At 57.0% G+C, this 22478-nt stretch overlaps 1 protein-coding gene across 1 annotated transcript; it reads right to left on the bottom strand.

The window, feature by feature from the left end:
- Nucleotides 1-132: 132 nt before the first annotated feature.
- CHRDL2 (chordin like 2) lies at nt 133-21782 on the bottom strand. Its single transcript, XM_018916912.3, has 11 exons — nt 21701-21782; nt 16776-16888; nt 15600-15693; nt 14621-14763; nt 12980-13073; nt 12461-12516; nt 10488-10656; nt 9360-9554; nt 6200-6382; nt 2822-2914; nt 133-1222 (listed from the first exon to the last, which is right to left on the bottom strand). Exons 1-11 carry the CDS (start codon nt 21780-21782, stop codon nt 1143-1145), a joined length of 1302 nt encoding a protein of 433 aa, XP_018772457.3. The 3' UTR covers nt 133-1142.
- Between the last annotated feature and the right edge of the window lie 696 nt (nt 21783-22478).

Below are 22478 nucleotides of genomic sequence, written 5' to 3'. Positions count from 1 at the left end.
GAGCAGGGCCAGCCCAGGGCCCAAGCCCCAAGCTCTGTTTTCAGCCCAGAGCCGTGAGCAGACCACCAGCAAATGGGAAGGGGTGATCCCCTATGGATGAGCAAAGCATCTGTGGGATTTCTCTGCATCCCAGCCCCGAGTGGGTGCAGGGGAACCAGACCCCACCAGGGCCCCCGAGCCTTGACACAGACCCTACAGGGAAAGGAGAACCAGCACAGGAAGCTGAATCAAGAAGACTTTTAATCCGATTTGTCAGACAGAGTTGGATCTCCAAATAAATAGATTTATCAAAACAGAATAAAACAAGAATCCAGGGATAAATATATGTACCAAAACAACCTGAAAATCCCCCAAAGCTGTTTCCAGACGGGGGGAAGGAGATGCTGCTGCACGCCCTCCTCCCCATGCTGCAGAAATGATCCTGTTTGCCCTTTGGGAGATGCCCCTCCTGTGAATACAGCCCGGTAGATATTATATAGGATAGATATAAATATATAGCACAATAAATGCTGAGCAGCGACCTTAGTGCAGTGCCCAGGGTCTCAGACCCTGCCAGCAGGTGGGTCCTCCCAAAACCTACATTTCCAAGTGACCTGCAAAGAGGGAAAAGAATCATCCCAGCTGGAAGAGAGGAGATTGTTCAGAAACAGCCCTTGGAGGGCATCCAGCCAAAGAAACCCCTTTGCAGCTCCCATGGGCTCCGAGGAAAGGAGCAGGGATGATTTTTCTCCCTTTGCAGGTCACCTTTCCCCCAGCAGCTGGTGAGAAGCAGGGTCATGTCCCGCTTTGCTGCGCTCCTCAGGAACGCCGGGGTGTCCGGGATGGATCCCACCTCCTCCTCCTCCTCCTCCTCGTGTGGCACCAGGTCCCACCCTCTGGAGGGCAGTCTGTCCCTCCTCGCTGTGCTCATCCCACACCTCTGGGGCAGCGGGAGGTGCTGGCTCCCCCGCTGGAGAGAGGCACCTGCCCTCCCGGCTGTGGCTCCGACGGGTTGGGATCGTTCTCTGGAGTCGCTGGAATTTCCACTAGTGTAACCTGTATTGCAGTGCCAGTCTATGGAATAATGCAGCTCTGGAGTTGGTATATATGTGTATGTGTGTCTGTGTGTAGATAAATCGATAGCTAGAGGAAAGTTCTTGGCTTTACGAGGTCTTTGTCTCCTTCTCTGGGCTCTCTGTCATCCTCAGCTCCGACGTCTGCGCTCGAAAGATGTTCCAGTGACCTGGATCAGCAGGGACAGACACACATTAGCACCAGCCTGGCGCAGGCCGTGTTCAGAGCAGCTCCTCAGGGATCCCAGCCACAGGTACTGGCTCGGAGGGGCTCTCACCCTTGCAATGCAGTAATGGCACAGTCCGTGGCACTTACAGTGCTTTTTGTGCAAAACACTCTCACAGTCTGAAAAGAAAAGGGGCTCAGGCTGAAACAGGGACAAACCTCCCTGGGCACCTCTCTAAAGGGTGCTCTGACGTGGTGTCAGGTCCCCGTCCTCCCTGGCATGTCTCAGATTTGGGCTGACTTCCTGCCTCTTGGAAGCATTCTGCTTCTGTCTCAACCTCAGAAAGCCAAAATTTGAGTTTCATGGCCATTGGACGGGTATGGTTCTCTCCTCCCTTCTGTCAAACCCATTTTGGGGTGGGTTGCTCAGTCTCTCCCCATTGGGTCTTCATTCAGCAGCCTACAGTAGGGGAAAATCCTGCTGCAGAAGAAGAGGGAAGGAATCCCTCTGAATCCCCCAAGGAGCTGCAGACTCCCAGCAAATCAAATACGGAGCTGTGAAACCCCCCTAAACCAGGACAAAGTGTCCCAGTCCCTCTCCTTGCTCCCCAAAGAATCCCCAGATGTGCAGGAGGTGGCTGGAAGTGCTTCCTTCCCCTCCAGGTGTTCTCTCCCCTCAGTGCGACCCCAGCAAGGATTATGCAGCCCCAGTGTCATCACCCCGGGGGTGGAGGGAATGTTTTCTGGCTGAATTAATCTTGTGCTGTGAAGAAATCACGGGTCAGAGCTTTCCTAGAACTCGCAGCCACAGAGCAGGACGGTTTCACAACAGGGCGATTTGTCAGGGGAAACTGAGGCAAGAAGGAGGAGGCACGTGCCAGAGACTCCACCAGGGTGTGAAGCCCAGCCTGGGAGCAGGGGCTGGAAAATCCCCCAGGGTTTGTTTGGGCAGAAGAGGCTGTCTCAAAGGGCCTGGGGGTGAGAGCACCCCCGGGGCACTGGGAGTGCTGGTGTGCCCGAGTGAGCTCGGGAGCCCCGGCTGCTGCACGCTGCGGGCACGGCGCTGAGCCGAGCCTATCCCGATAAACTCCAGCCCAGCCGGCAGAGAGCAGCGAGGCACTCCCAACTCCCAGCCCGTGCTCCGGCATTCCTGCTCTTTGTCATGTTTACGCACATCCCGGAACATCCTGAATGGCTTTAAAACACATTTCAACAGCTTGATTTTTTGCTAATCCCTTGCACCATTCCTTTCCCTTCCCGCCTTGCTCCCAGGAGCACCAGATGGATTAGATATAAAAATCAAACAGTTTTACGGGCTCTGGAGAGACAAAACCTCTGGATTTCACAAGAGTGCAGCCACTTTTAGAAAGCTGGCTGCCCTTTCCTATGCCATAAAGTGAAAATGTGGCTGTAACCAGGAGTGTTGCGTGGGGTGTGAAGGCAGGTCAGCCCCAGCACAGCTACCCTTGCACAAGTGCTGTCCCCACACCATGCTGGGATTCACACAGCCTTTTGGGAGGGCCAGAGCAGAGCAGGAAATCAGGAGGTTGTTTGGAGCAGGGAGTGCTGGAGGAGTGAGGAAAGGGGATTTTTCTCTCCTTACCTTCGTTTGTCCTTGTGATCAGCCTGAAGTGTTGTGCTTCTTGCTTGAATTCTTGCTTGCTGATCTTCTTGGTCTGGATCAGATGGAATATTCCTGCAGAGGGGGACACAGGGCATCAGATTCTGCAATGCCCACTTCAGGGCTCACAGGAGGGTTCTCTGTCCCCTCCTGACACTGCCTGCCCCAGGGTCCTGGCTTGGTGCAGGACCTGCTGCCAGAGCCAGGTGGGAGCTGGCAATGGAGCCAGGGCTGGCCAAGGACAGGGGACATCTCATTTAAGTATCAGATTAGATATTAGGAGGAAATTCTTCCCTGTGAGGCCCTGGCACAGGTTGCCCAGAGAAGCTGTGGCTGCCACACAAGTGGGGAAGTATTCAAGGCCAGGTTGAAGCAACCTGGGATAGTGGAAGGTGTCTTGTCCACAGGAGGGGTGTGGAACAGGGCAGGCTTGAAGCTCCCTTCCACCCCCAACCTTGCTAAGATTCTGTGGTTCTATGAAAACAGCCACTGCTTGTTGAGTGAGGATGTTTCACCACGGAGCAGGTGAAAGCAATAGGATTGTGTTGCTCCAGAAAGCATCTTGCCCTGCACAGTTCCAATCTGCCCTGAAAGCATAAAAGGAATAAAGGTGAGAGCAAGGGCTTGCTGGGGTCCCCTCTGCTCACTCCCAAACTCCAGTGTTCCCCTCCATGCTCAGATGATCTCCTTTCCTGGAAGCAGCCAGGCACCAAAGGTTTCTGTCTCTTGGTCAGCAGTGCTGAAATTGCTCCAGGACAAGAAAAAACACAAGTGACCCCAGCAGAGATGGACATTTCTGCCCCTGCCAGCATCAACCCTCAGTGGAGGAGCCTGACTCAGATGTTTGAGCCCTGCAAACCAGAATCTGTGTTTAGCAATGACAGTGCCCTTCCTGTGGGATCAGGGCTTCTGGTGTTGCTGTTCTCCTGCAAGGCATGACAAAGCAGGCAGGTATGCCTGGAATATCCTTCCCCACCTCTCACTCAGGCTCCCGGAACATCCAGCCCCTTGCTGCCAGCAGATGTGAGAGGCAACAAATGTGGTCCCCCTTATTTGGGTAAGAGACTTTCCCTGATTCCCAGCAGCAATTACACATGAAAAGGGTATGTAATGAAGGGGAACTGCCTCACAAGCCATGTAAATGAGATGTTATCAGCTGTGGAAAATTAGTACAGGAAGTCAAAGGCAGAGAGAGAAATAGATGGAAGTTTGGACTGTTATTTAGTCCTGTCAGTGGGTTGGGTAAAGAAGTCCTACCAGTAACAAAAGAAGACACTGGAGGGAGATAATAAAACTGTTATTGACGCAAGAAAGGCACAAGTGTTCAATAAATTTTTCTGGTCTATAATTAGAAAGGAGCAGGAGGGTGTGCTTACAGTCCCGGGGCTGATGAAGCACTTTCCAGCACATTAGTAACCAAGAGGATATTTTAAACAAGAGCTACAAGAGATAAACATCTGTTAATCAACCGACCCAGATGATGCTCCCCGAGAGCTCTCAGAGAGCTGGCTGAGACCTTTGGGAGGGTCACTCCCAACACCCCAGGAGCTGGGGAGCAGCAGAGGAAGGCAGGCCGTGCCCCAGCAGGAACCAGGATAGCACAAGCTGAGGACAGTCCGACAGTGGAAGCTGGCACAGGGCAGTGCCATTTCCTGGCACACACAGCCCATCCAAGAGGCAGGAGCACTCCTGGCAGCCCTCGGGACGGGATGGAGCGAGCTGCTGGGGCACCCTTCTCGCTGCTTTAAAGGGGATTTGTGAGAGGTGGGCATGGACTTCTTAACAGGGCCCCTAGCGAGAGGACAACAGGCCAAAACCATCAAAACCATCAGATTCTCAAAACTCCTGGTGATGTTCACACCCCTAAAAAGATGGAGAAGCCCACACTGCAACTCTTCTAGAGCCAGCTGTGTGCCACCAGCCAGCTGGGCAAAGCTTGTGGCTGGAATTGGTGCTGGTTTCCCTCCCAGCTCCTGCTCCGTGGAGGAAACCATCCCAGCCCAGAAATAGATGAGCCACGTAGGTATCATGAGCCCATACAAAGGCAGATGGACCAGGTCCAGGTGTGACTTGCAGGCTCTTTGCTCCACACATGCTGCTCTGTTGGTAGAGCCATGGCCCACGGAGAGGTGGAATCCATGTGTGAGTGAGCTCATGCTCTTTCCCAACAACAACACTGCACTCTGCCAAGCAAAAGAGCTGTGTTGGCCTCGGGGACAAGGGCCTCCCCTGTCCCTGGCTGGCAGGGCTGGGGAGCTCCATGCTGGCCTCGGAAGGTGCCGAGAGGGGTTGGGTGCTGCCCCTGCCAAGGAGCCAGGGGAGGAAGCGGCGGGGCCCCGAGCTGTCCTCAGCCACAAGGTGCCATTGTGAGGGAGGCCCTGCTGAGGAGGGGCAGCACGGGCAGTGGGAGCGTGGCAGGGGCAGGGTGGGAGCCTGGTGGCACCTGGGCTCCATCTCTGCGCTTAATGGCTCAGGTGCTGTCCAGCCGTGCCCGAGGCCTCGCCAGGGAGTGATGTGAAACATGGGCACACCAGGAGACCAGGATGGCTGCACGAGTCCAGCAGACACAGGGCAAGGGTCACTGCATCCATAGGAAAGGTACCACCCACCTGAAGCACTCAAGTTCTTTGGGGTAGAATGTGTCCAGTGGAAACTCAGGAATGGGGCACTGGGATGCGCCCAGTGCAAACTCAGGAATGGGGCACTTGGATGCTTCCCTGGGCCTCAGAGAGACACAGCACAGATATCTACTGGACCAGGTGTCCCCAGACTCCACAGGAGCTGAAGGTGTGGGGAAAGAGCCAGAGATTGGAGCCTTCTGACAGCGTGTTTGCTGTGCCTTGGCCTCCGGAGCACACACCAACAGGAAGGAGCATCCAAACCCAGCCATCCCAAAAGTGGGCTGGGGACAATTCATCCCCCTTGTGTGCACCTTTGCAGCAGCTTTCAAGCTGTAGGTGGACTGGGGTGTAAAAAAAAGAGCGAAAGCAGAGCCACAGAGGCACCAGAACAATTCCTTTGTTTGTTTTCCACGTGCCTTTGGCACGAGAGCAGGGAGGTCTGGAGGAGCAGCCCCCAGGCCCTTGGTTGCCCATGTGCTGTGCCCCCAGATGGTGTTGCAGCTCATGGTGAGGCTGGTGGGGCCAGAAGTGGTTTCCAGCCCCTGGTCTGCACAGAGTGCAGGGAAAGGGTGTGAAACGGGGCAGTCAGGAGAGCCAGCCTGCTGTCAGCAGGTTTTGATTCACCACGCAAGGGGTGGAGCGCCTCGAGAAAAGCCAGAGAAACCGAACAAAGCTTGGAAAGCATCAGGTTTCCACACACACCTCCCGCTCTGCTGGCTGCTTTCACAATGGTGCTCACCTTTAATCAGCTTCCAGTTGTAGATTTCCACCTCTTCTGCCAGCTCCTTCTCGATGGCCACGGTCCTGAGGATCTCCTTGGAGGGCTCGGAGCGCGGCGGCACGAAGGCGTACACCAGGACACGGCTGGGGCCACTGCCACACCGGGGGGTGGCCACCTCCTCCGTGGGTTTCACTCTGCTTTCTGAGCACAAACAGGGACACAGCTCGTTAAACAGGGGCAGGAGGGACCCTCCCAGCAGCCAGGCCCTGGAAAAGGCATCTCCTTGGCTTTGGTGCCATGGGGCACAGTCCCGTGATCCAAGCCCCAGCCCCAGGAGCAGCAGCAAAGGAGAGGCTGATAAAGGAGCTGTGGACCTCCTCATCCTCGTGTTCTTCATTCCCCCTGACCCCAGCAGCCTCTGTGCCAGCAGGGATGGGGAAGGGGGGTTTTGTCCATCTGGATCCCCCATACTCCTGCAGTGACCTTGATGCCACCACGGCCACCGAGCAGGGCCTGGGTTCCCCACTTCCCATCTCGCTCCTGCTGGGGAGGAACATCAGAGGAGCAAAGGGATGGGCCCACAGCAGGGGAGCCTGGGCTCAGCCCCACAGGTGGGCTCAGCACCAGCCCCAGCACCCTCCCCACACGGGGTGTCACCACAAGGACACCCACCCTGGGTCCTACGTGACATTTTCAGCATTCTCGGTAAAGAAGAGATGCTGATTTTCCCCTCTTTTTTGGTTTGGGTTTTTTTTTTTTTTTTTAATGTATCTGGAGTAATTAAGAATGCCCCATGGTTTTGGAAGGAGATTTATTGCCTTTGGTTGTGGTCCTTGGAACGCAGAGGAGCCCAGCTCTGCTGAATTTAGCCTTGTTCTCCCAGTCAGTTTGGATGCTGAAGCTTTTCACACTACTCGAAAGAAAGTTTGGCTATAAATAGATGCCTGGGGTTTATTTTAGTAAGACAGTTATTTTAGGCCTGATGCTGCTCTCCCCCAGGCTTTCTGGGGTGCTCCTGAGCTCTTCTTCTCTGAGAGGCAATGGAAATCCCAGTTTAAAGGGAAGCAAAGCTTTTCAGCAGCCAGATGACAGGAGCTCAGCTCTGCAGTTCAGCGTGAGGAAGAGGAGGGTGAGCACAGCCCAGCACCCTCACCTGTCCCAGGGAAACCTCTGTCCCAGGGCCTTCAGCTTCCCCTGCTCCAGGGCATTCCCAGAAGTGTGCAGTTGTTCAAGCTGGAAAAGCCCTTTGAGATCACGGAGTCCCTGACTGAAGCCCCACCTTCCCAGCAGGAAAGGAACCCCTGGAATTCAAGGGGAATTTAACAACCGAGGAGCTTCCCAGCCCCACAGCATGGGGAGGAGGAGCAGGGACACAGAGGTGGTGGTCACCAGCACTGCCCACAGCAGTGTCACCCCATCCACACAGCACATCCCAGCAATTCCCAGGATCCAGGTCCCTCTGGAAAAATCACTTGGCATTCCTAAGTTACTGGCACAAAGGAGGAAGGTAAGGACAGCCACAGAAAGCACCTGGAAAAGGACCTGGGCAAAGCCTCCAGGCAGTGAAGGAAAGGGCAGGGATGGAACCTGGCTGAGCAGTGTGTGTGTGTGATGGCTGTCTGTGAGAGCTGGAAGGCAGGACCACAATCATTCTGGCTGCATCACGGTGCTAAATTGGAAATAAAATGAAGTCTGAGCAGCAGACAAGAGATCCAAGCAGGGAAAGTTGTCGGATTTAAACCAGGGAGACCCACTAGAGTGGGAATGCAAGACTGGAAGGGTTCTGCTCAGTCATCACATCCCATTCCCACCAGGCACCACATCATAAATCCTGCTCATAAACATATCAAAAACCTTATTAGAACAAGCTGAGCTCCTGCCCTTCGCTCCCCCGAGGAGGCCATCCCAGAACCTCTCCACTCAGGGCTGGAAAACCTCGAAAATCTCAGCTCAAAGGACTTTGCAGCCCTTCCAAAACGTGGCAGTGCCCTTTGCTCGTTCTCCTGGGTGAGACCCCTGCCCAGAAACCCCTGGGAGCCGTGGGTCAGAGCCTGCTGCCCCTCCAGCCAGGCCCAAAGACACTCAGGTACCTTTGGCCTCCCTGGGCAAGCAGTGGGTGGTCCAGCAGCTGAACATCTCCTGATAAATGCCACTACAGAGAGGTGTCACCCAAAAACACTCTCCAGCGGGAGCAGCAGGAGCTGTCACACCCTGCCACAGCTTTGCCAGCTCTGTGCCTTAAGGCAAACAGCTTTCCACAGACCAGGGAGCTGGGAGACCCAAAGCACACTGCACAGAAAGGGAAAAGAGGTCTTCTCCACCATGGAATTGCAGAATCATTACATTTGGAAGAGACTTTTGAGATCGCCAGGTCCTACTGCTCCCCCAGCACTGCCAAGGCACCTCTGACCCATGTCCCCACGTGTCACAGAGCCTTTAAATCTCTCTGGGGGTGGGGACTTACCACTGCCCTGGGCAGCTCTGCCAGGGCTGGACAACCTTGGCTGTAACATCCAATCCAAGCCTCCCCTGGCCCAGCTTGGGGCCATTTCCCCTTGTCCTGTCCCTGTTCCCTGGAGCACAGCCCTACCCCCTGGCTGTCCCCTCCTGTCAGGAGCTGTGCAGAGCCACAAGGGCCCCCTGAGCCTCCTTTTCTCCAGGCTGAGCCCCTGCCCAGCTCCCTCAGCCCCTCCTGGGGCTCCAGACCCTTTCCATGTCCCAGCCCAGTTCTGCCTGGAGCACCCTAAAACCCGTGTGTTCAACCTCCCCTTCCAGAGACGGGGGTTCAGTTCCCAGACAGCCCCTCTCCTGGGAAGTGTCCTCACTCCTCCCTTCACACCCACACCTCAGCTGGCACAATTTAACCCTGGTTTTTGTGCCACCTGGGCGTGTGGAGAGCAGGCTGTGTGTCCTCTCCCCTGGAAGCACCTTCCATCTGAGCACTCTCAGTCTGGAGCACAATTCCAGACCTCACCTTGCCAACAGATGGAACCTTTTGGGGGTCTTGGGGATCCTCCTTACTTTGGGAAAGTCCTGCTGCCCTCCAACCCTGCTGAACCAGTCTGGTGTGAATTCTAGCCACCAGCAGCCTGAATCCCTACAGGTCTCTGTAGGGATTAACCCAAGGCTGGAGAAGGAGCTGGGAGGCAGCTGCAGGAGCAGACAGGATCCCACCTACCTGGACATACTTTGCAGCATTTCCCATCTACTTTTTCTGGGTGTTCACAGGGGTACTCCTTGGGGCAGGTGACCTTGTGGCAGTCCTGGACGCCGTCCCTGCAGGTGCAGAGGATGCAGGGCAGCAGGCCGTAGAGCCGGAACACGGGGTGCCACACGTCCCCGTGGGAGTAGGTCTTCCCGTTGTACACACAGGCTGCAGGAGAGACAGAGAGGGGCTGCCTGGGGACATCGATCCTCCCTTTGTCAGCCCAAGGCTCGGTGGTGGCACGGCCTTCGAGCAGCTCGGACGTGGCTGCTCCTGCTGTGTGCAGGAGCCAGCACGGGACACCACAGAAGGTGGGATGGGACACCACAGAAGGTGGCACGGGACACCACAGAAGGTGGCACGGGACCAGCAGGTGTCACAGGGACCCAGCAGGTGGCAGGCAGCAGGTGCCATGGGGCAGAGGCAGCAGCGGCAGGAGATGGCTGTGCCGGGTGTGAGCGCCCTGCGGGGACAGGGCGAGGGTGGCCCGAGCTCACCTGCCTGCCGACCTCGGGAGCCCAGGGTCCCTCCCCGGCTGTGGCAGGAGTGAAGCACAGTGAAGAGTGCCACCTGCTGACTCCTGCACGGAAATTTCTGGAGGTCCCACGATTTCCTCCAGGCCTTCCTCTCCAAGGCACCTTCCGAAGGCGCGATGGAGGGAGAGCGGCCAAGGGGAGGAAGGAGCTGCTATTCCCCCTCTGGACCAAGGGGCTGCTCTCCTCAGCTCACTTCCCTGCTCTGCGCTCCAGGAGGAACACCTGGGGCAGCTCTGGGTCACAGCCAGCCCTGGCACAAGAAGCAATACCCTGTCTGTGTGCCACAGTCCTGGAAGGTCCATGTGGAGTCTTCCAGCCGAGCTCCTTCCTTCCCAAGTCCCAGATCTCCAAAACACTCCAAGGACCAGCCCTCTCCCAGCCCATTTTGGAGAGAGGCAGCCAGGATACTGTGGGCATGGGGACTGAGACGCCTGGTTGAGGCTGGCTGTGGAGCAGTGGGGAGAAGGACTTGCTGCTGGAAACCTGCCACCAAATCAGATTCCTGAAGAATTCCAAGCTCTGGAGAAGCCACGTTAAGTCCCTGCCTGGCCCCTCCATCCCTTACCTTTCTTGTGCTTCTCTTTCAAGACGATCTTCACAGTGGTGCCTCCTGCTCCCTTGGGTTTGAAACTTCTGGGAATTAGCTCCAGGGAAGAGCTGAGAACCGTGGAGACAGTGGCTCCGGGGGGCTTCCTGCCCACCACCTCTCCCAAGCACTGGTCCTGGGAGTGCCTCTGTGAGCAGCCAGAGAAAAGAGGGGCTCAGACCCCGGCAGTTGAGTTGTTCTCATTCCAAAGCATGCTGGAAAAAGCCATGCAGTGTCCTGCACTCCTTCCCTCAGGAGTGGAAGGGGCAGAGACCACGGGGGTGAGCAATGGCCCACAAGCCATATCAATCACAGAATATTAAGGCTGGAAAATTCCTCTGAGATCATGGAGCCCAGCCATTCCCTCAGCACTGCCAAGGCCACCACTGTCCCATGTCCCCAGGTGCCACACAGCTTTTAAATCCTTCAGGGGATGGGGATGCCAGGAAGCTGTGCCAGGGCTGGTCAAACTTTAGGGGAAAGAACTTCCCTAATATCCAACCTGAGCCTGCCCTGGCCCAGCCTGAGGCCGTTCCCTCTCCTCCTGTCCCTGTTCCCTGGGAGCACAGCCTGACCCCCCTGGCTGTCCCCTCCTGTCAGGAGCTGTGCAGAGCCAGAAGGTCCCCCCTGAGCCTCCTTTTCTCCAGGCTGAGCCCCTTCCCAGCTCCCTCAGGAATTCTCCAGCCCCTTTCCAGCTCCCTCAGCCTCTCCTGTGCTCCAGCCTCTTCCCCATCTTGCTGCTGCCACCACCCAAGGGGTGCTGAGCAGTGGCAGTGCTCCACACTGGTGTCCTCCTCGTGAGGGTCACCCTCACTTGGGCAGAGCCTTTCCCTACCCAAACTCACCCCAATGCCCTCAGAGAAGCGTGTGAACTCCTGCATCCCTAAAGCACTCAGGGAAATTGGCTGGTCTTTCCTAGGTGGGAAAGGGAGGGCTGGCATCTGTGTGGCTCAGGCAGGATAGAAAGGTGAGGATGGGTCAGATCCTGCTCTCTCACCTGGGAGACATCAGGGCAATCGGAGTGGGGCTGCCAGCCAGCAGGACTGAAACGCCAGGAACAGCCCAGGAACAGCCCAGGAACATCCCAGGCTTCCAGGAGCAGAGTGCTGGGACAAGGCAGGCAGCACAAAGGGTGCCCTTGTGTCTCTTTTGGAGGTTTTATAGGTGGTGGAGCAGTATGGAAAAGGGCAGAGCCAGGAGCTGAGTGACCTAATCCCACAGAGCTGGCATGGGCAGCCCAGCTCCGAAATGTGGCCCTGAAGGAACCCAGGAGCCAGGGAGCCTCTCTTTCCCTGCTGGGGCTGCTGATACCAACAGCCTGGGGAAGGCAGAGTGGTGGCCAGCCCAGCACTGCCCTCTCGGTGGCAGGCAGGACACCTGGGTGCCCAAGGGGAGAGGAGACACCTTCTCCTGAAGGAAAAACCCTCCAAGGGAGATTTGGGCACCTGGCTCTATGGGCAAGGGTCAGGCCTGGCTGCTGGTCACCTCTGGGTCTGCTCTGACAGTGTCCCTTGGCTGGTTAACATGGAGAGACTGGCCAACAAGGAGGAGAAGTGTCCCACATTTCCAGCTCCTGCAGGTCTTTTGCTCTTCCAAAGACACCATAGAGTCATCAATGGGAATTCTTTATGCTGGGAGAATTCTCTAAGGTCATCGAGTGCAAGCCTTCACCTGACTCTGCCAGGTCCAGCACCAAAGCATGTCCCCAAGGTGCTGCTGAGGGACAGCAGAGGAGTCTGTCCCTCGTGGCCTGAGCTCTCACCTAGGCTGGAATCTCCCAGCTAGACTCAATTCCAGGGCACATTCGCCTGCAAACCAGGTGTCCTGCTAGGCAAGGACCTGGGTGAGCTCCTAGAGCTGCTGGGGAGGACCCCACTGTGCCAGGGCATTCTGTGAGCTGTTGAGGGGGCTGTGCTAGAAACAAGGAGTTTTAAAATGCAAAAGCCACGTACAACACCTCTGTTTAACTGCAGGGGCTCCTCTTCCGTGGGCTTCTCCAAGGAGCCATCTGCAAGGGAAAAACATTGTCCTGGAAGATGCTGGGGGCTGAATGGAGCTTTGCTCTCTGTGGCTGCAAGCAGCTCTCCTCCACGTGCTGGCCAGCCCGGGAGTCTGGAGAGACAGGAGCCTTGCACGTGCAATTCCTGTTATCCAAGGAAATCCCGAGCCTTGCACATGCAATTCCTGTTACCCAAGGAAAACCCGAGCCTTGCACATGCAATTCCTGTTACCCAAGGAAAACCCGAGCCTTGCACATGCAATTCCTGTTACCCAAGGAAAACCCGAGCCTTGCACGTGCCATTCCTGTTACCCAAGGAAAACCCAAGCCCTCAGCTTGTGCTTCCTGGTGCCACCAAGAGATGACAAGCAGCCTGGTTTCCAGCCCAGGCCTCCAAACTCCTGCCAGAGCGGCTGGAGATGGCTCCTGCTGTCAGCTGGGGTGTGCCAGCCCTCCCTGCCAGCCCCATTACCTTTGCAGACCTGGCAGCAGGAGTCTGGCACACTGAAGGGAGAGGAGCACAGCAGCTCGGGGCAGGTCACCAAGCCACAGTAAATCTGGCCTTCCTAGGAGGGCAGAGGGAAAAACACACTGTCAGCCTTATCAAGGGCTGTATGTCTCCCACAGAGGTCCCTTCCGACCCAAACCATCCCGGGATTTTATGAGTCCATGACCCAAAGCCCCCTGGTAATCCATCCTGCAGTGCCACCCATCATCCTTGCAATGCCACCGATCATCCAGCACCTGCTGGCAGCTGGAGTCTGCCCTGCTGCTCTGCCTATCCATCCTGCAGGGCTGTGTCCTCTCCTGGCACGGCTGTTCCGTGGATAACACGCTGCTCTTCCCCAAAAAGGGCAGGCAGTGCCTCCCTGCCAGGCACCATCAGTGCTGCCATGCTGGAACAGCCACCACACACCTCCCAGCCCTGCAGAACAGCCCCTGGGAAGATTTTCTTGGCATCTGCCAGGAAAAGGATAAGGAGGAGAGTGGTGGAAGTGGGAAGCAGGACTCTGAGCCCAGGTTCAGGTCCACACCAAAGCTCTGCCCTCCCTCTCCCTTGGTTAATTCCACAACACCAGGGCCCAGCACGCAGAGGTGCAGGGATAAACCCGAGTGGATCATTTGGAAAATAACAGGTGATTCAAGCTGAACACCTCAGGTCGAGGCCAGACCTGACCTTCGTGCATCCCAGTGCCACCCCAGTCAGTGGGTCTGCACCAGTTTGTGTAGGAATAAGTTTTTGCTGCTTTGCCAAAGGCTAAATAGGATGTTCACAGCCAGACCTCGACAGCTAGGTCACCTTCTCCATGCAGCAGTTTTCTCTGGGGTATCCACAAGTCAAGCAAGACCAAGAGGTCAGCCAAGGATATCCTTGGAAAACCGAACCACAGCTGCCTCTCCTCCCATCAGGAAGCCAAACTGCTGTGCAAGGAGCACCAAGGGGACGAGGGGAGTTTGGTGGGTGACAGCATCTGGCAGATCCTGCTCTGCACTTGGGGAGTCCACACCTGCCTCTCCCTTCCTCCTCCTCCTCCTGCTACCCAGCAGCTCGCAGCAGTGCCCTGCCCCAAGAACCAGGGCCCAGAAAAACAGGATTTGTCCCAGAGGCTCTGCTCTCAGGGCAGTTCTCAAAGAGGGTTAGACCAGCTGTTCACGCAGCTGTTCCAGCAGCTGACAGCACCAGACACAGCCCGGGGAGATCCCCCAGTGAAGGCTGCACAGCCAGCCCCGGATTTTCCCCTTTGTGCCCGAGGCAGTGCCCTGACAAAGGGACAAGGAGCCTGGGGACAGTGGCACAGGCAGCTGGATTGGAGGGCTCTTTCCCGGTGTCCACACCACCCAGCTGGGGTTCCTAAGAGAGGAACCAGCTCCCTCAAAACTGCATCATTCCCACACGTCAGTCACTCCTCTTGCCCCCCCAGAGGCTCAGAGCAGCCGTCCCAGCAGCACAGGTCACAGCCCTGTGTGATGACAGGGGAAGGTGCTTTGGGGGCTCTTCTGCCCCTCCTTTATGTGCTGGCCCCCTTTGCTGCCAGCAGAGCACAGGGTGCCGCGGCCCGGCAGGACAAGGAGGAGGAGGAGGAGGAGGAGGATGAGGAGGAGGAGGGCTTACGGAGCAGCTGCACTGCACACACTGGTTGGGCTGGCGGCCCGGGAACAGCTCGCTGCCGCTGAACATCTCGCCCTGCTGGAACGTGGTCCCGTTGTAGCGGCACGACCGGGCGGGTGCCCGGAGCCCGGACGGCGACGGGGGCTCTGCGAAAAGGGCAGGAGAAAGGAGCGGGGTCACAGCCAGCCCCAGCCCAGCCCAAAGGGACCCTTCACACCCCACCGGCACCCCGAAGGGTCAGGGCAGTGCATGGCTGGTCAGCAGTGAAGGGTCCAAAAGGCTTTGGAGGATGGGGCTGCCCTGAGCTCAGCGCACCTGGAAGCCTGACCCCACAAAGCTCTTAACAAAATTCTTGGGGTTTTCCCTCCCCTGGTTGTAACCATCGCCAGATGCAGATGGAGCCGGGTAAAAAGGGCTTGTCTCATGGGTAATTAGCAAAAAAAAAAAAAAAAGAAAAAAAAAAAGAAAATTAATGAGGTTTTTTCCTATTTTTTCCCTAATTTCTGAAATCACTGGTGGTTTCCGACCAGCTCTGCCAGCACTCAGGTAGGGAAAGTTTTGGGGCTAAATCTTGAGGTGAGAATGAACATATTGAGGTAAAATTAGGCATCAGTAGTGGTAAGGCAGAAAAAGTTTTGGGGCTAAAACTTGAGATAATGTCCAGTGCAGAGAAGGAAGTTGTTAAAAAACTATCATTTTTTTTTTCAAAAATTTTTTTCAACTTTTTTTTTTTTTTTTTTTTTAATCCAAGACACTTAGCTGGCAAACGATCAGGACAAACTGCCCGCTCCTGCTTTGCCCCAGAAGTGTCAGCTGACACTTTGTCCCTACAGAGCTCTTGGGATGGGGGCGAGGGTGCTCTGGCGGAGAGTCCTTTTCCATCCCAGTGGGAATTTGGGAGGGACAAAGCGGGCGGGGCTGGTGTCACCGCGCTGCGGGAGCGCGGCCAGCCCGTCCCCGGCCCGGAGGGATGTGCACGCACCGGGACAGCGCGGGCAGCACTGCTGCGGCTCCGTGACGGGGCTGGCACACGGCAGCGCCGGGCACTGGATCCGGGAGCACCTGATGCTGGTGTTCTGCACAGAGACGGACAGACAGACAGACAGACAGAGGGGGCTTGGTTAGCTGACAGGGAACGTTCAGCCCGCGGTTCAGCCCTGCAGGAGGAGGGACACGCTAGTTGTGCTGGCTGTAGCTCGCCAGGGACGGCTCCAGCCCAGCCTTGGTACCTCACCCATCACCCCGCAGCATCCCTCGGCCAGCTCCTCCCTCAGCCCGCCTACAGAGCTACAGAACCACGGAATCACAGAATGGATCGGCTGGGAGGGAACCTTCAAGGGCTTGTTCCACCTCCTCTTATCGCAGGGACACCTTCCACCATCCCAGGGAGCTCCCGCCGGGCCTGGAACACACCCAGGGACCCAGGGGCAGCCACGGCTACTCTGGGCACCTGTGCCAGGGCCTGCCACCCTCACCGGGAAGGATTTCTTGTGAACACCTTCGTCTAAATCTCCTCTCTGCTGGTTTAGAACCCTTCCCTTGGCCCACCATTATCTGCCTGCATAAAAAATAACTCTGCTGCTCAAATGAGACAGCAGGACCGATCTGCTTCAAAGCTGCCCAGCAAAGCCCCAGTGCAGCAGCAGCAGCAGCAGCAGCAGCAGCAGCAGCAGCACTATCAGCAACATTATTATTATTAATATTATTATTATTACCATTACCATTATTACCATTATTATTAGCAGCAGCAGCATTAGCAGCATTAGCAACATTAGCAGCAGTATTAGCAGCAGCATTAGCAGCATTAGGAGCAGAATTAGCAGCAGAATTAGGATTTGCAGCAGCATTAGGAGCATTAGCAGCAACAGTAGTATTACTATTAATACTTATTATTAATAAGTATTACTTATTAATAATAATAATAATAGCAGCAGCATTGGCAGCAACATTATTATTATTAATATTATCATTACTATTATTATTATTAACATTATTAACATTGTTATTATTAACATTAACATCAACATTAACGTTATTATTAACATTATTGTTATTGCTATTGTTATTAGCGGCATCATTAGCATCCTTAGCCTCATTGGCAGCGCTCGGAGCGCTCGCGGGTCGCCGCCCGCCCCGGTGGTGGCCGTGCCGGACTTGCCTCGGCGCAGCTGCAGCGGATGCAGTACATCAGCCCCTGGGGCTCCAGGTACGGGTGCCAGCTCTCCCCCGGGCTGTACTTCTTGCCGTTGAAGTCGCAGAACGCCTCCGGCCCTGCAAGCAACCGGGAGAGGCCAGGTGAGAAAAGGGGCTGGCTCCTGTCCTGGAGCCAGCCCCTCCCTGTGTGACAGCCAGGACAGCCTGCACCTCCTTCCCCACATCCCACCCACCACACACAGGTTTTGATTTTGTTGCCCCCAGTTTTATTTTTTTTTTTTACACTGGGACCCATCCGATCCAAGCGCCAGCCCCTCTGAGCAAACTCAGAGGACTCCCTTTGCAAGAAAGGAACAGAACGGGTGGTTTTGAGGCAGAAAATGGAGTTTTCACTCTGAAACAGAAATGCTCACTGCAAGATGGACAGGCGGTTTCAGGGTGGAGTTCCCCCAGTGAGATCAGAATGGTTGGGAGTGGTGACAGAGATGGAAGACCCTGAATTTAGGGGACATTTTCACTGTTATCCAAAAAAAAAACCAAAAAGAAGAAAGGGGAGGGGGGAAAAACCAAACAGAAGAATTATGGGTGAAAACACGTTCTGGGGAAAAACCTTTGTCTCCCCCTACGAGCTTCAGCTCATTCTCTGGAGGATCCATGGACAAGCAGGACTTTGTTTGTGCCATCCCAGTGGTCCCAGCCCTTTGGCTTCCCCTGCCTTGATGCAGCACTGGTGTGACTCCAGAGAGCCCCTGCAGGAACCTGGGCCCTGTAAGAGCCAGGGTGCTGCCCCCACTGTCCCCTGAGCAGGCAGAGGGTCACCCCAGCCCTTTCTGAGCACACTCCTGTCTGAGGGTGATTTTCCTGGTGTGCCTGCTCCCAGCCCCGCTGAAATCTGGGGGTGCTTTTAAAGGTTTTGTCATCCAGGGAGTTGGAGGTGGCTTGGGCGATTGCTCCAAGGCAGGTTACAGTTCCTGGGGCATCTTTGGGTCTTTAAAACCTTGCAGCACCCTGGAGAGGGGGAGGGCTGTTTGCCAAGGCATGATGCCCACCACACAGGGCAGGGACCCGGGTGAGACAGCAGGTGCTGACCCTGCCAGGCTGCTGGGCTTTGGGGGTTACCAGAGGGACAGGCAGAGGGGTTTTCCTTCCTTTTCCCTGATCAGGGCTCCACATTGTCCCCACCGCTCTTGACAGTCAGCAGCTCCCTGCTGCTGGCCACGCAGGTCATGAGCTTAGAGCAAACCACACAGAACTGGTGAGTGTGTGGCGTGAGTATGAGGAAACCCAGAGGAGAGAGGAAAAAACAAAGCAAAACAAAACAAAAATTAAAAATCTAAACAAAAAAAAAAAAATCATGGTTTTGCAAAAGGGTGAGAAAATGACTTCATCTCTCCCTGCTTGCAGCGTGCCCATGAATTATGCTGAGGGTGAAGAAATGGAGCTGCCGTGGTGCGACGCTCCGCTCGCAGGCTCCCATGCCAGTTGGCTGCTTCCTGCAAACATTTAATCACAAGTGGAGCCCTGGTTTGGGTCCAGCCCTCGAAAGCAGCCTGATTCATGTCTGCAGAGGGCCTGCTGGTAAAATTAAAGCTGGCTGGCGGGGCTGGGCAGCAGGAGACACTCGTTGGCATCTCTGCAGTGCTGGGGTTTTGGCAAGAGGTGCCAGCGTGCTTGGGCAGGAGCAGGATGGGGATGGGTGATGGATGGATGGATGGATGGATGGATGGATGGATGGATGGATGGATGGATGGATGGATGGATGGATGGATGGATGGATGAGGCTTAAAAGCTGGACCATTTTTTCCCATGCCAGGCTAATAATTTCGTGTTCAGAGGTCAAACTTTGGACATCATCCTCGTTCACTTGGATGGAGTGAAAAGCCATTTGTGGCAGTGGATTCCTCCCGTGCTGATCAGCAAGGTGAGCTCACTTACTGCACCTTCAGCAGCAGCACACTCAGAAAAGTCCTGTGGGTTTACTTGTCACTGGATCTAGAGCAGGACAAGAAGCTGTGGGGTGGCATCTTGTTGGTGGCTGGTGTCTGAAGCCGCTGAGGTGATCCCAAGGAGGTGCACACCCTCCTCGTGGTGTGAGAGTGCAGCCAGGGTGGGTGTCTCCACCCCATTCAGTCTGTCACCCTGGACTGGTGTCCTGGAGCACCTTGTGAAGATGCAGCTCAGAGCTTCTGCCACAGCCTCTGGTGAGGTTTCGATTTCCTGGCAGCTGGCAAGCTTCCCACAAAACCTGTCCTGAGTCTTTAATGGCTTTTGCCGCCCGAGCCACATGGGGTTCTGTCATTCTGTCTCTGGGAGTGTTCCCATCTCGGTGTGATGGCTCAGCAGGAGGCTGTGGGGTCCTGCTCATCCCCCCTCACTCCTCCTCTCCCATTCCATCCCGAGGCTGAGGGGGAAGGCTGGCCCTGCGTCCCCAGCTGGCACCCTGGGAGCTGTCCCTGGAGCAGGGCTCTCGGCTCCCAGCTCCTCTGGAGGTCACACACCTGCCAGCCAGGGCCGTGCTGGGCACGGGGGAGGCAGCTCGTGCAAACCAGCTCTGAGAGCAGCCATAAATAAAGTGTAAAGAGCACTGTCTGGTACACAGAGTCCAGGCGCTCCTGTGACAGCCTTGTATTTATGAAGGGCTTAAAATGCAACTTTGCTGAGAAGGGACTGGCTAAAACACACAGGGCCCTGACGTGTGGCATCCTAAAGACTCTGCTCACATCCAGATCAATTCCTGCACACTCGCCTCGCTCAGCCCTGGGCTGGAAATATCTTCTGGGCACCTCGGGAGCCTGGAGAGCTCTGAGCTCTGAAAATGCAGCCTCAGGAAGCACCTCTGAGCTCTCCAGAGTGGAGAAGCCATGCAGACAGGGTCCTGCTTCCCCCCACTCCTTCCCAAGGGAATGCTTACCTATAGCAGGGCATGCAGCCCTCACCTTTCCCTTACCATGGGTAGCACTCACTTCCCATCCTGGTCCCTGCCATCTTGGAGCACCCCTGCTGGATCCAAACTTGGAGGGCAGAGGGATCCCAGGAGCCCCCTTTTCTCCAGCAACCATGTTAAAAAGAAATGCAACAGCAGCTTCCAAGCTCCTGGGGAAAACCACTGCCCCGTGCTCTCCAGAGATGCTGGTGTCCAAATGCCTCCAAAATATCCTTGAGTTCAGCCACTGCCCCTGGATTGCTCAGAATGCAGCACATTTGTCCCAGTAACCTGTGCCTCTGGTACTTCTTTTCAGCTGGAGTGCAAATCCCCTAAAATAGCCTGTTTCTGTGGCAAATTCTTCTTTTCTGACTTGCCTTCGAGCCCCAGCGTTTCTGCTCCTCACCTATTTTTAGCCACGACACTGTAGGTCCCTTGGCTGATGAGCCTGCTCGTAACTAATCCATTCCTGTCTTCACTCTCCCTGCACACCAGCCCTGAGGAAAGGGGGAGCCTGCAGAGGTGGCCAGCGGAGACAAGCCCACGGTTTGGTGATGACTCCACGATTTGATGATGACTCTGCCACCCAGACCAGCCTGTCCTTGACCTCGGGCGAGTCCTGGCCGAGCCCTCCACGTGGTGAGGTAAGCCCTGTGGCAAAGCTGGGGCAGCGACCCTGCTCCAGCCCTGCTCCAATCCCACGGCCACCAGCTCTCCATCACGTTTCAGTCCTGCAAGCAGCCCTCAACACTCCCCCCAGAGCAGGCAATCCCTTCCTGCCCCCAGCCAGCACAGCTCATGCCCAGCTCACAGGTTGTTGCCACTTGCAAAGGGCAAACTCCTCACTCACACCTGCCTCAGCTCCTGCAGGGCTCCCTCCCTTCCTGCCCTGCCCTGGCAGCCCGGCAGGGGCAGGGACCCGCGCCCACCCCCGCTCAAGATGCTGTGTGCCGGGTTTGGCAGCCTTGGGTGAGCCCCGGGAAGGGAGAGGAGCTGGATTCTCCCGGAGTTTGCTCCCCAGGGCTTTGCACGGCCCCGTCCATGCCCCCAGCACAGCCCAGGGTCGGGATGACGGTGCAGGGCTCACGTTTTGGGCCCTCGCTCCAGGAGGATGGATATTTGAGTGCCTAGTGCACGGCTGGCAGCCGGCACGCTGTAAATCACCCTGACAAAGCCACCGGCAGGCTCCGCTGGGATTCCAGGAGATTAAAGGGGAGAATAACTGCAGGGACGCAGCAGCTCCTGCCCCAGTTTGCCCGGAGCCCTGGTGGCTCTGCCATGTGCCCAGCACGCACTGGGAGGGTCCCAGCGCTTTGCCCAAACCAAGCGCACCTCCCGGCCCAATTTGCACACCCAGCTCCCTCCAAGCTCCTGCGGAGCAGCTCTGGCCAAGTCCTTCAAGCCTTTCCGTGGCAGTGCCAAACCTCCCGTCCTTATCCCAACCCTTCTGTGCCTCAGCAGCCCGCTGGGAGCAAAAGTGGGAGAGACTGCGGGATGGACACGGGATGGATCTGGAGGAAAGCCCCCAGGGGCTTTGTTTGGGGCGGGGGAGGCGCTGTCGCTGTCCCGTCCCCCTCGGAGGGGAGATGCACTCGGGCAGGGTGGGATCCGTGCAGAGGAAGGTCTGTGAGACAGCCTCCTGCTCCGCGGCATTCCCAGCCCAAGGAGGGGGGTTCCGGCCCTTCCTCCCGCCCCTGCCAGCCCCCGGAGCCCCCAGCACCCTCAGCAGGTCCCAGAGCAGTGCCCGGTGCTCCGCAGCCCCGCAGAGCGGGCGGGGACAGCGGCGGGCACAGGGGACACGGCCATGTGTGTCCCCGGCAGTGCAGGACAGCAAACCCGGCCGGCTGGGACATCCCAGGGGGTCCTGCACCTGCCGTGCTCAGAAAGCTCCCTGTGCCCTCGGCCGTGCCCGCCAAGCACCCCGCAAACTCCCGGGGAGCCCGCCGCCGGGGAAACTGAGGCACGGAGGGGAGCAGCGCAGCGGGACAAGCGCGGGTAAGACTTACGAGCCCGGGCTCGACTCTCGGAGGCGAAGAGGAGCAGGAGGCACCGGAGGAGGAAGGCGAGGGGACCCGCCCCGGGAAGCATCGCAGCCCGCTGCTGGTGCCCTGGGGCTCCGGTCCCGGTGCCTGGGGCACGCTGCCCGGTGATGTCCCGGCGATGTCCCGGTGATGTCTCGGGGTCTGCGCTGAGGGCTTCGCTCCCGCTGCCGGTGCCCGGCGGTGCCGCGGGCTCGATTCCGGGGTCGGGCGCCTCGGAGCGCGGTGCCCCGAGGTGCCGGAGCCGGGGATGCCGGTGCCCGGGGATGTCGGCGCCGGGGTTGTCGGTGCCCGGGGATGCCGGAGCCGGGGCAGTGGGTGCCCGGAGGTACCGGAGCCCGGGCTGTCGGTGCCCGGAGCTCTCGGTGCCCGGGGCTTTCGGTGCCAGCAGCGCTCCGGTGCCGGTGTCAGGGCTGTCGGTGCCCGGCGGCGCCTGTGCCCGGAGCTGCGGGTGCCCGGAGGTCGCGGTGGCGGTGCCCGGGGGTGCCGGGGGATGCCGGTGCCGGGGGTGCTGCCTTGCCGGCGGTGCCGGTGCCCGGGGGTGCCGGTGCCCGGCGGGGCTCGTCTCGCTCCGATCAAAGGCGCCTCCTTTAGGGAGAGTCGAGGAGTTGTTTGTTGGTATTAAAGGCGGAGATCGAAGCGGGAGGGGGGATCCGCACGGTGGGTATTTTATATAATTTTTTTATTATTGTTATATTCCCACTTTTTTGGGGGGGGTGTTTTAGGAAATTCCTCGGCGGCGGGA

Source organism: Serinus canaria, chromosome 1 (assembly GCF_022539315.1).
Source record: "Serinus canaria isolate serCan28SL12 chromosome 1, serCan2020, whole genome shotgun sequence".
NCBI lineage: Eukaryota > Metazoa > Chordata > Aves > Passeriformes > Fringillidae > Serinus > Serinus canaria.
This window is presented reverse-complemented; position numbering and strand designations above follow the sequence as displayed.